We start from the raw sequence: 11,519 nt of genomic DNA, 5'->3' as shown, positions 1-11,519 counted from the left end.
CCCGGCGGACGGCCTCGGCGGGCCGGGAGCTCAGGCTTTGGTCGCTGCCGCTGCGTCCAACGCCGGGGTCTGGTCATGTCGACGCTAGGCGGGCAGTTGTCAATAAATGACTTGTAGCTTTTGCTCTCAACTCTTTCTCGCCCTCCTGTCTGGTCGTTTTGACTACAGAGGAAGGGAGTTCCCTACATTTAGGAGAGGGGCGTGTTTGGAGCTCTGTGCTATTTCGTTTTGAAGGAGCACTTGGGTCACATGGAGCATTGAGCAGCCAGGTGGGCTGACAAACGGGTCCAGACACCAAGCAAGTTCTGTAGCTTTACTTTCTGGCCGAGCTGTTTCAGGAACAGAAACTTGAGATTGTGGTTCTCACCTTGGGGAGCTGTGCTCACGTTGTCTGCAGCTCCAGCCTAGTGGGAGGGGACCAGTCAGAGAGTGCTTCTAGACCCCTCCTGAGGGCTGGCAGGGTGCGGAGAGCAAGCAGGAGGGCTTCCCCGCTGATGGCCCTGCTGCTGAGGAGGTGCGGCTGTTGGCTGTCAGGGGCATGGGAGCTGGGCAAGGTGCACGCAGGCTGGTAGGAGGCCCTAGAACATTTTGCAAACAAAAGCAGCTGACTTGGGAGGCTCCTGATGCGAAGGGAGCTCCCACTGCTGGTGGGCGTGCGCCTGCCAGTCATGCCTCCTCCTGGGGCTGGCAGGGAGGGTGGCGGGATGCACTGATGCTTTCCCTGCCCGTGTCAGGCAGCACGGGGCCTGCTCACCCAGAGAGCCCTGCTGATCTTGTGGGGGCGCCGCTCCCACTCAAGTCTCTGTCTGCTGCAGCATTGTGGCAGGGCAGCCTCTGACTGGGACTGACTTCTGTGAGCACAGGCAAGTGGGTGTCTTAAGATGTGTTGTGCGGCTTCCAGCTGTTGTTGAGGGGCTATGAGGCTTGTCTGGCCCTATTTTAGAAAGTCTTGCGTTGACTTGGCCTGGTGACCACTTGGTCACCACAGCAGGCCACAGCACTCTTGGTGTCTTAGTCTGTCTGCACAAACCAGTATTTGCTCCCCACCTCCCACATATGTGTTTTCTTAAAATGCAGTCTGCCTGACAGGACACAAGACTCTGGGATAAAAAACATCTTTTCTTAAGCGTTCTCACAGCCTCTGCCTTGGAAAGATGAGCTCCCGGCTTTCTGTGCTGCTTTGTTTTCCTGGCTGTTCTTGACCACCTCTGATTTCTTGAAGTCTGTCTGTATAGCTAAGGCACATGAGCAAATGAGCACAGGAAACTTAGAGGCTCTCACGTCTTAACAAGTTCGCTCGTGGTCTGGTTGTTTCCTTTCACCTGACCAGAAGCAGGTTCCTTCCTGAGATCTGGTTTCCTTGCAGTGAGAGGAGGCCTTGTGAGGCAGTTGTTGCTCTCTGGCACCCAGACAGAGTGAAGGATGTAGGGAGAGCTTTCTGGCTCAAGCTGAGGGCAGGCAGCTGCTGGTGGAGCTGCACAGAGGAGCTTACAGGAACTCCCTCAGGGACAGAACTGCTGTCTGTCACACTCGAAGGGCAGCCCAGGCTAAGAGCCACATGTAGATCTAGCAGTGAGGCTGGCCTCAAAGCTTACCAAGGAGCCTCCAAGTAAGGACAGTGCCACGGACACGTGTGGCCTTTGTGTGGCTCCCTTTGTGTGTCATCCCACGACATCTTTCCTAAGGGGACCCACTGCTGACCTGGGGGTCTCCCAGCTCCCTGATGTGTGTAGGAGCCTGGGGCAGGTGCTGGTGCCCTGTGGTGTCCCAGATGTCTGGGGGAAGGGCTAGCCCCACACCCACCACCCTCAACTACTTCGTTTGGCTGAGAAGCTACTTGGCACCAGGCTCTGGGCAGACACAGGCACGAACTTCCTGTGGGAGAGGCTGGCCCTGCTGTGGCCACTGCTGCGGCTACTGCTGCCAGTGCACAGGGAGGTGGTGATGAAAGTTGGCTGAGCACTGTGTCCCACCACCCGCATGCTTCCTTCCGCTTCTGCTCCTTAAGGGCTGAGGCTTGGAGACAGTCACCTTGCAGGCAAGCAGGTCCTTGACCACCCTGTGGGCAGTGCCAGGCACCTGACCTCCATCCATTCCTCTTGAGACCTGTCTTTCCCTGCTCTGCAAAGGACACTTTTCCTTCTGCTGAGTGAAGTGGCCACACCTTGGCCTGAGCTTGCTCATGTGGCTGGGCGCAGCTTCACTGAGGTAGAACTCAGCACTTCACTGCTTCCTCATTTAAAGTGTAGAGTGCAGTGGTTTCTGTGGTGCTCACGGTTACTGAGCCATCTCCATGACTTAGGACATCCACCACCCCAAAAGAGAAACCAGTCTCCTCCCACTCCCCAGCCCCTGGTCTGCTTCTGCCTCCATGGCTGTGTCCTCACTGGGCATCCCACACATACACTTGGTGTTCTACTGTATGTGGCTTTCTGTGGCCTCTTTTCCTCACATTGTGTTTGCAGGGATTGTCTATGTGTAGCGTACATCAGTGCTTGGCTCCTTCTCGTGGCCAGAACCTCCCCTGAATTGTGACTGCACCTCAGTGCTGTGGACGCTGTGTGGCCTTCGTGTAGGTCATCCACCAGCATCTTCTGGTTCTTGGGTGGAGGAAGGGCTCATCGGTCTTAGGCTAACCGGACTCTGGGCCAGTGACAGGGACATCCTGGAATACTCGGGTCGCTGAGGGATGGGAGTGTGGATGCCCTGGGAGACCCCTCTGGCTCACACTGCTGTGCAGGAAAAGCTCCTGAAACCTTTCCTGTCTTATGAGAGACCTGGTCTTCTGTCACGGGCAGTCGGGGCCGTGGGACTGGCCAGGTGACAAGCAGGTAACAAGTGAGGTGGCCCCACTAGAGGCCAGCATGTGGGAAGAGGAGGGGCCTGCCATGGCCTTAGCTTTGCCTGAAGCCCTGCCAGGAAGGACTTTTTCTTGTGGGGATGAAGCCTCTTGACATGGGGAACTCTGACCCCAGACCACAGCCAAGGCATCTGTGAACCCAGGCCCTGTCTTGCATCCCCTCCATCCAGCACAGCTCCTGTCCCCACCCCACAGACCCTTGGCTTTGCCAGCTGTGCCATCACCCACAAGTTGCCATCTTTGCTGGGCTTGGGTGGCTCTCTGCTCCAGCCAGGTGTTGTCCTAGGGCTGGGGTGCTGCTTCAGTGTGCCCGTGTTCAGGCACCTTCTGCGCCACACTGTCCCCACGGTGCTTCCTGTGCAGCTGCACAGAGCTCATCCTGTGACCCGCTCCCCTTCCTCCCCTGCTCTCACTGCTGCCCTGGGTCTACGGAGCAGCAGAAGGTGTGGGCAGGACAGGTGCAGCCTGACTCCTGCTGCCAGTCCAAATCTGTGAGGACTGTGTGGCATAGCTGCTGCACGGCCTCAGGCAATGGTGCCAGAAGCGCTGGGCCCACTGGAACCTCTGCCCCAGTGGTGCCAACACATCACCTAATCTGGCTCGAGCACAGCACTTGAGCAGGAGCGCCTCCCACCTGGGGAACTGAGCTGTCCCCAGGAGGCTGTGCTGTGGGACCCAGGTCCAGCATTCCTCGCCTGTGCCTGCTGGTGAGCTCTCTGCCCAAGCCCCAGCCGTCACACCCTCACAGTTCTGCCTGCACTCATGAGAAGGAGTTGCATGAGCACTGTCAGGCTGCTGGCCGCAGGGACACCTGGCTTGGGGCAGTGTAAGCCATGACTGTGTCCAGCATGCCCGCCACAGTGGGCCCTGTGCTGGGAGGGACCCGCGCAAATGATTTAGTCAGCTGGTGGGCTCAGGTAGAGAGGTGCTGGAGGAACGGCCCTACTGGTGCCAGCCCTCAGAACTGTGTCCCCTGCAGGTTCTGTGGGGAGTGCCTCCAGCCGTGCCTGCAGGTGCCATCCCCCCTGTGCCCGCTCTGCCGCCTTCCCTTTGACCCCAAGAAAGTGGACAAAGCTACCCATGTGGAGAAGCAGCTCTCATCCTACAAGGCGCCCTGCCGGGGCTGCAACAAGAAGGTACTGGCCGCTTGGCCTGGCCTGGGCGGGCGGGAACTCCATCCTGCAGAACACTGGGTGCGTGGGCTGCACCCCTTCCTGTTGAGCAGTGCAGCTGCTCTGGAGTGAGGAAGCCCACACCCTGCCCTCGCCCTCCGTCCCTTTCCAGGGGAGAACCCCCAGATGTGGGGGTGCTTGGGCTGCCCAAAGCTGTGGGCTGCGTGGAGAAGGCCCGTGGAAGTGCTGACACCATGCAGCCCGCCTATCCCTGCTGCTCTGGGCCTCTGGGTGTCGCAGGCAGCAGGGATGGCACTATGGCGTGTGAGCTGTGCAGTCAGTCTCCGTTCTGGACCACCTCACTTCCTGCTCTGTTGCCTAGGTGACCCTGGCAAAGATGAGAGCACACGCGTCCTCCTGTCTGAAGGTCCAGGAGCAGATGGCCAACTGCCCCAAGTTCGTCCCCGTGGTGCCCACATCCCAGCCCATTCCAAGGTGGGCAGCATCCTGTGGGTCCCTAAGTGGTTGGGGATGCCTGGCAACCAGGTGGCTCTGGGGACGCCTGAGGCATGGGAGCCAAGATGAGGGCTCAGGCAAGGCAGGTGGACATTGATACAGCACCTCTGGGGACAGCACTGTCCCCTTCCCTGGCTGGCTGGGCTGTGGTTCCAGGGGAGGAAAAGGACCCAGCGTGGTGCTCAAGTGCCCGGCTGGTCTCCAGGCACCAGCCCCACCCCTCCCAGCTGCCAACCGAGATGCTCCTGCAGCTCGTCCTGTCTGGAGCTCAAAGTGGGAGGCAGGGCAGGCTGGGGCCATGCCGATGTTTGAGAAGTGGGGGGCAGTGGCAGTGTCCCAGCCTCACCCACCCCATTCTTTCCCCAACAGCAACATCCCCAACAGGTCCACCTTTGCCTGCCCCTACTGCGGCGCCCGCAACCTGGACCAGCAGGAGCTGGTGAAGCACTGTGTGGAGAGCCACCGCAGCGACCCCAACCGAGTGGTGAGTCCCCACCAATGACACAGCTGTGCTGGGTGCCGTCTTCCTGCTCGGGCCAGCCCCAGGCACCTTCTACAGCCCCCGGTAGTAGCAGTGCTGCAGCAGCACCTGGTCTGAGCTGTGTGCAGTGAGCAAGCTGCAGTCCCAGGGCTGTGCCCAGCCGGGGAGCCCACACTTCCTGCCACACCCTGCACGCTGACCCTGTCTTCCAGGTGTGCCCCATCTGCTCAGCCATGCCCTGGGGCGACCCGAGCTACAAGAGCGCCAACTTCCTGCAGCACCTGCTACATCGGCACAAGTTCTCCTACGACACCTTCGTGGTGGGTGCCCCTCCCCGCCTGCCTGGCGGGTGCCCCTCCCAGGGCCCCAAGTGCTCAGCCCTGCCACAGCTGCCAGGGATGAATGCCTGCCCTCTGAGGTCATCCCCAGCACGGTGTCAGGGACTGCAGGGTCCACCAGCTTCCGTCCAGCACTGATGGAGGCCAGGGGGACTCCTCACCCCACCTGCCTGGGTCAGACCCTTCATCCCGCTCTTCTTCCTGGTGCAGCCCAGGACTCCCCTCTGCCCTGTCCCTGTCTGTGGGAGGTCTCAGGGCCCCATTTCTCAGTTCTGAGGTGAAGGACAGCTCCAGCCTCATGTCTGACCCCACCCATAGCCATGCTGAATGACCTCTGTAGACTGTGGGGCCCAGCTGCCCTGGAGGAGCCTGAGGGTCACCTTGTGCAAGGGCAGTGGCATCCCCGGAGGGGTCCTGTGCAGGCGAAAGAGGAGGTCATCTGGGGGACCAGGTGAGGGGAGGGCTGCTGCTGCACCAGCCCATCTCGCATTCTGTCCCCAGGACTACAGCATTGATGAAGAAGCTGCCTTCCAGGCTGCGCTGGCCCTGTCCCTCTCTGAGAACTGAAGGCACAGCTGGCTTCCCGCCTGAGCCTGGGCCAGTGGGCTTGCTCTTGGGACAAGAAGCCCCCACAGCCGTCAGCAGGCTGCCCGGGTGTCAGCCCACAGCCCTGGGTCATCGGTGCTTTGTGGGGCAGGTGCCAGCTGGTAGGACTCGGAGCAGTTGGCTGCCTTTTCCAAGCCACGGCACTGCCCCTGCGTGACAGCCAGGTGCCCAGCTGTGCTCCGGCAGGAGACCCAGAGGAGCAGCCCGGCCGCACCCCAGCCTGACCCGGCCCCTGGCTACGCTTCCACCGTGCGCATTTGGTACTGGCTTTTGTGATACTTAGAAACCCTGGCGTTTTTCTATCTTATCCCGTGTAATAACCTTTTCACGTTTTATAGAGCAAAGACAAAGCAGTTACACTTCATATTGCAATATCTGTGTTTAACTAGGAAGAATAGTATTTTTATGGAGCATTTACAAAGTTATATTTTTTAAAAAAAAGCAATCAAAAATAACCTTTGTGTGGAAGCAGAGGGAGGAGTGAGGGGCCACAGCTGGAGCCAGACAGGCTGGGGTCTCACTGGGCCTGGCACACCAGAGGTGGCGCCTCCAGCCACTGTGCTCGTGGAGATCTTGTTTGTGATTTCTCTCCACTGACAGCCAGGAAAAGGTCCTGGTACCCCTACGCGTGGCAGTGGCCTCCTGCCCGTCCCTCATCCTGGTGGCTGCTATCCCAATCAACTGTAGCCGAGTTCTAGGGTCCAGGCAGGGGCCTGTTTGGTGGTGGTCAGGCCAGAAAACACTGGTCAGTGCTCCCGTTCTGTTCACGGCATAAATTATTCTGTCTTTTCAAAGTGTTTTCAATAAATGATTCCAAGCACCTGCCACAGCCTTGCAGTGGGCTCCATCCTTGGCCATTGGCTGTGAGGACTCTGGCTCTGTGGCTGCTCCCCACACCCTGGGCCCAGCATCCCCAGGCTCTGCCGGCCGCACAGCCCCCGAGGTGGTTGCTCAACCTCCATTCCCTCTCTGTGCTGTGTGCGCATCAGACCAGTGCTGGGCCACGGGGTGCCTTGTCCTGCTGCTCATCGAGACTCAGAGCCCACAGGAGCCACTTGTCTGTCCTTGACTGTCTTCCCACCCACCTCTGTCCTGGACAGCTGTCTCAAAGAGGAAAGGAGTCTCAGAGTTTGAAAGCATGGTGAGGGCCAGGCAAGCCACATCCCACAAACAGTAGTACGTGCGGCAGCTGGATTCCTATGCACCCTTACGAAGCAAAGCCACCTTGAGGTGCCTTTGTGGGGACCATGGTCCCCTTCTCCATCTGGACCCTGTCTGCACACATCCTGTGTCTGGGAGGCCCCGCTTGGCTCCGGGGATCTGCAGAGCTGCAGCAAGCTACCCTCCTGGTGGCTCCCAGAGGAGGCACAGCTCCTGGGACATGAGATGCCTTAGCAGGGTTGGCCCCTGGCCAAGCCTGTCACTCTTGGGCAGCTGCCCGCCACCCAGTGGTAGCTGAGGGGCTGCTTTTCAGGCCCAGGCCTGCCCCACAGCTGGCCACTGGTGACACAGGCTGCTGTCATGGGTCCTGACCCACAGCATGCAGGAAGACCTGGCGGCATCCTGGGACCTGCTCCGGCAGGTCCTGACCCCAGCAGCGCCAGCCGCCAGCCGCCTGCCCACCTGCCCTCTGGGAAACACTGATGGGTTTCTCTGTGTCACCTGCAAAGGTCACAGCACCTGCCACGTCAGCATCGTTGCTGCAGGCCTGGGAGCCTGGGGCAGGGGGGCCATCAGATTGGGAAGGCGGGGTCAGTATCTGCTGCCACAGGGAGGAGCTGCAGGGTAGGGCGGGCCAGGAGGGGCCACAGGAAGCGTGCTACTGACAGGAGCACCAGGTGGGCAGGGTGAGCCTCCATCCTTGGGTCTTGCTCGTCATGCTCCCTGGGGTGGTCCTTGGGGCTCTGAGACACAGTGGCTCACACATGTGAGCCCAGCCTGGGCAACTTGGTGACCCGGTGAGAGCCTGTCCCCAGATGGAATGGGCAGGGGATGTAGCTCAGTGCTGTCTGGGTTTAGTCCCCCTACAAGAGAGAGGAAGGAGGGAGGAGGAAGACCCAGCATGGAGGGGCCAACGGCAACGGCAGAAGCCACCCCCACACAGCTCTCGATTTCCAAATCCATCAGCCTGTCCGCTGGAGGCCCCGTCACACACGCCCAACCTTGTTTCTGGAGAGGCGGGTCAGTTTCCCAGGCTCCCTCAGCAAGCCACAGTCAGCATCTGCAGGAAGGTGCCACCTCGGTCTTGTTTCCCCTGGCCTCGGCACCCCCTGTGGGACATCAGAGCTAACCCCAAGGAGGTGGCAACTTGGCCAGCTGATCCCAGCAGATGCCACATGGGGTGAGGGAGCTTTGGGCCCAGGCTGTGTGTGAATGCTGCCGGAGCACAAGTCAGAAACCCATAGCACCAGAGCAGCTCCACAAGAACAGGGCCCTCCCTCAGGGTTACCCACAGGTTGTTTCAGGGAGAGAAGATCGGCGAGGTGCGGACAGCCAGGTGGCCCCTGTCCTGGCAGGGTGTGTGTACAGGAGTGTGGAGCTGCCCAGAGGCAGCCCCCACTCTAGCTGGGAGCCTTACAGGCCAGGCTCCCACCCTGAGCTGGGGGGCAGCTGCCGTGCATGGGAGCTTGTGCCCTATTTCCTGGAAGGTCTTTCCTTGCTTTTCTAGTCCAGCCACAAGGGAGGCCAAGGCCAATGAGGCTCAGCCCAGCCCATCAGCTTCCTGCAAGGGGGGTTGGGACCTGGCGGCTGTACACCCCTGGACCAGGGCGGACCACACACTGTCGCCACCAGTTCAGCAGGACTCCTGCCCACTTCCCCAGGGTGGCATCTGTGGGACATCAAGCCTGGGATTCCTGTGCACACCCCACCTTCCTGCTCCCAGTTTCTAGATGTAGTGGTGTGCACTCTCGAGGAAGGGCAGCCTCTGCACTTGGAGAAAAAGCCCAGGATGAGGGCCCAGACAGGACCAAACATCTCCCCACTTCCTGGGCCTGAGGGTCTGAGAGCGAGGCCATTCCTGAGCTTTCCTCCCTGCCTACCTTTCAGAAATGATTCCACCTGCTTCCTGGAGTCCAGTTAGGCAGAGGCCCCAGGCCAGCCCCAGGGCACCCTGTTCCTGTTAGAGAGGGAGGCTGGTCTGGGCCCTGCTGGGCCTGTGGCCTGGCCCCCGGTGCTTCTGGAGGGTGTTGCTGAGGTCTGTGGGCCCCAGTCGCCCCTGCACAGCTCCAGCTCCCTCCTTCATGTCACACAGGCCAGCTCTGGCAACATCACACAAGCTGGCACACTGACGTGACACGAGTGTGTGCTGCCTCCCTCTTGCCCTGGTGGGCTGAGGGGTCCACTCTGGCACGTTTCTTATGCCTCCTATGACCCATGTCGTGGGACCCACACTCACCTTCCACAGGCCCCAAGTCCCGCGCACAACTATCAGGGAGTTCCCTGTCACTGAGCATGTCGAAGGATGTGCTGGCCACCAGACTCACAAGATGTCAGCCCTGGCCAGTGGGGCTGCCCAAGTCCGCGATGTCCAGCCCTTTCACCTTCCCTCTGTGCCTGCTCTGGTGCCAGCTCTGCCCCTGGGGAGGAGGCTGCCAGGCTGCTGGGGCCTTGAACCTTCACCAGAGCTTCTACAGGAGCACAGCAGGTCTTGCACTTTGATGCTACTAGGCAGGGTGGCTGCTCCAGAAAGGCCAGGATGTGTGGGGCCCTGAATGTGCAGCTCAGCAGACTTTGAGGACCTGCCATGGCCCTGGCCACTCCAGATGTCCCGCACAGAACAAGGTGATCTCACCCGAGCCATTGCTCAGGGCTACATCTGACAGGTGTGGGGACGCCCAGGCTCTGGGTTATGAAGCCCTCCCATAACAAGGCAGCAAGTCACAGGGATGGAGAAGCCTGAGTATGCAGCGTGCACACACCCACTGTCAAGTCTGCTGCAAAACACACCCAGAAAATTCAGAGCCAGGTGTCTAGGGGCACACCTGTAATCCCAACAACCTGAGAGGCAGAGACAGTAGGGTCACATGTCTGAGCCCACTGAAAGGATGAAATACTGTTCATGGGGTGCACACCAGTAATCCTAGGTACTCGGGAGGCTGAGACAGAAGAACCTCAAGTTCAAGCCCAACCTGGACAACTTAATGAGACTGTCTCAAAATAAAAATAAAAAGTGTTGGGACATAGCTCGCAGCAGAGGTTTACCTAGAGTGCAGTTGGCTGTAGGTTCAATTTTCAGAACAAAAAAAAAAAAAAGAAAAAATATCAACGTAGATGAATGAGGGCCGGGGATTTAGCTCAGTGGTTCTGCTACCTGCCTCGAAAGCTCAAGGACTCAAGTCCAATCCCTGGTACCAAAATAAAAAATAAAAAAGTTTAAAAAAAAAACATAAATGAATGAAGCTAGAATTTGATCCCATAATCTGACCTGAAGTCCCAGGGGTGGAGACCTCACTTGAAAAGCCTTTGGGTGTCTGATGGAGGAGCCTGGAATGCTGCAGATGGACAGGGTGCCTGGCCTACAGGGGGGCCCCATCTCAGGGTCCAAGTGTGGAGGGAAGAAAGGCCAAGCCCCACTCACCCCAAGGGCACATAGGCTGGGGAGGCGGTGGGAAAGGGTCAGCCCCTGAGGCCCAGGAGCTGGGATGGGACAAAAGAAGTCCCAGCGAAGGAGACATCTGCTGCCCCCGCCTGTGGCCACGCACGTGGGGACAGGGCAGATGCCCTGGGGGTGCAGCCGGACACAGCACGTCATAGCTGAGGAATGAGCCTGCATGGCCACCAGGAGGGCCACTCGGAAGTCCAGGGGACCTCAGCCTTCGCTCCAGGGCCTGTGCTCTGGGCTCACAGCCTCAGGGTCTCAGGGCGCTCCCAGGGCAGGCTCAGTGTCCCCTAACAGAGCAGCCGGCCAAGGAGCAGGGCACACTCGCAGGGCCTCCTTGGTGTTACATGTGCCTGGGCAGGGGACAAGCACAGAGGCCACAAATAGAAACCCAACAAGGTGGAGGAGCAGGTGGGCGAGGAGCCACAGGGTCCGCACGGAGCCTGCACCTTCTGCCACCTGTGTCCCTCCCAGCCACAGCAGCACAGGAGCTGCGCCCGCCAACACCACGAGCGTCGGGTCCCACTTCCACCGCTCCATGATCATGTGTGAGCAGGGACGACGCTTTCCCGACCACAGCTTTGTGCCAGCACAGCAACGCCTGCACTGGCTCGATGCCTCCTTCCCTCTCTCCCTCTGACTGTCCCTCCGTCCCAGGGCCCGCAGCTCACCCCCACCTCCCTGTTCCCAGGGAGCACTAGGCTGCAGGCCAGAGCATCTCCTGGAGATGGGCCTGGATTCCAGCGCGGCCGCCCAGCAACTGTTGGGGGCTCCCAGGTACTGTGTCCACCCATCGAGACTGCCTTACAGGCTCTCCAAGTTGCGACACTCCCGCGTCGACAGGGACTGCGGATTACAAGGGACCTGGGGAGGAAAGGCGTCCAGACCAGGGCACCCCGGCCGAGCCTCATCCTCCCGCACACTTCCGTAACCACAGGCGGTCCAGAGTGCCGGGCTGCCCTTTCTCCCAAGCAGAGCTTTCTAGAGGCATGGGGAAACTCAAAGC

At 59.7% G+C, this 11,519-nt stretch overlaps 2 protein-coding genes across 2 annotated transcripts in view; both read left to right on the top strand.

Moving 5' to 3' along the window:
- Positions 1–508: 508 nt before the first annotated feature.
- Positions 509–6,726, top strand: Rnf166 (ring finger protein 166). Its single transcript, XM_010627537.3, has 5 exons — positions 509–3,996; positions 4,355–4,467; positions 4,858–4,972; positions 5,182–5,289; positions 5,809–6,726. Exons 1-5 carry the CDS (start codon positions 3,694–3,696, stop codon positions 5,872–5,874), a joined length of 705 nt encoding a protein of 234 aa, XP_010625839.1. The 5' UTR covers positions 509–3,693; the 3' UTR covers positions 5,875–6,726.
- A 2,712-nt stretch (positions 6,727–9,438) lies between these two features.
- Positions 9,439–11,519, top strand: part of Snai3 (snail family transcriptional repressor 3) — a 7,260-nt gene continuing 5,179 nt past the window's right edge. Inside the window, exons 1-3 of the mRNA XM_033757919.1 lie at positions 9,439–9,476; positions 10,988–11,096; positions 11,205–11,290. Of these exons, the coding sequence (XP_033613810.1) occupies positions 9,439–9,476; positions 10,988–11,096; positions 11,205–11,290 (233 nt within the window). The remainder of the gene's footprint in view (positions 9,477–10,987; positions 11,097–11,204; positions 11,291–11,519) is intronic.

The sequence above is a fragment of the Fukomys damarensis genome, unplaced genomic scaffold, assembly GCF_012274545.1.
Source record: "Fukomys damarensis isolate Sample0158 unplaced genomic scaffold, DMR_v1.0_HiC HiC_scaffold_32, whole genome shotgun sequence".
Lineage (NCBI taxonomy): Eukaryota > Metazoa > Chordata > Mammalia > Rodentia > Bathyergidae > Fukomys > Fukomys damarensis.
The sequence above is the reverse complement of the archived record's forward strand: the minus strand, read 5'-3'. Positions and strand labels throughout refer to the sequence as shown.

Bases quoted from the DNA above. Each gene is read 5' to 3' on its own strand.
- Rnf166 (XM_010627537.3), top strand. From the start codon at position 3,694: ATGACTGTGTCCAGCATGCCCGCCACAGTGGGCCCTGTGCTGGGAGGG. The intron at 4,468-4,857 runs GTGGGCAGCATC...TTTCCCCAACAG, and splicing joins ACATCCCAGCCCATTCCAAG to CAACATCCCCAACAGGTCCA. The intron at 4,973-5,181 runs GTGAGTCCCCAC...CCTGTCTTCCAG, and splicing joins GCAGCGACCCCAACCGAGTG to GTGTGCCCCATCTGCTCAGC.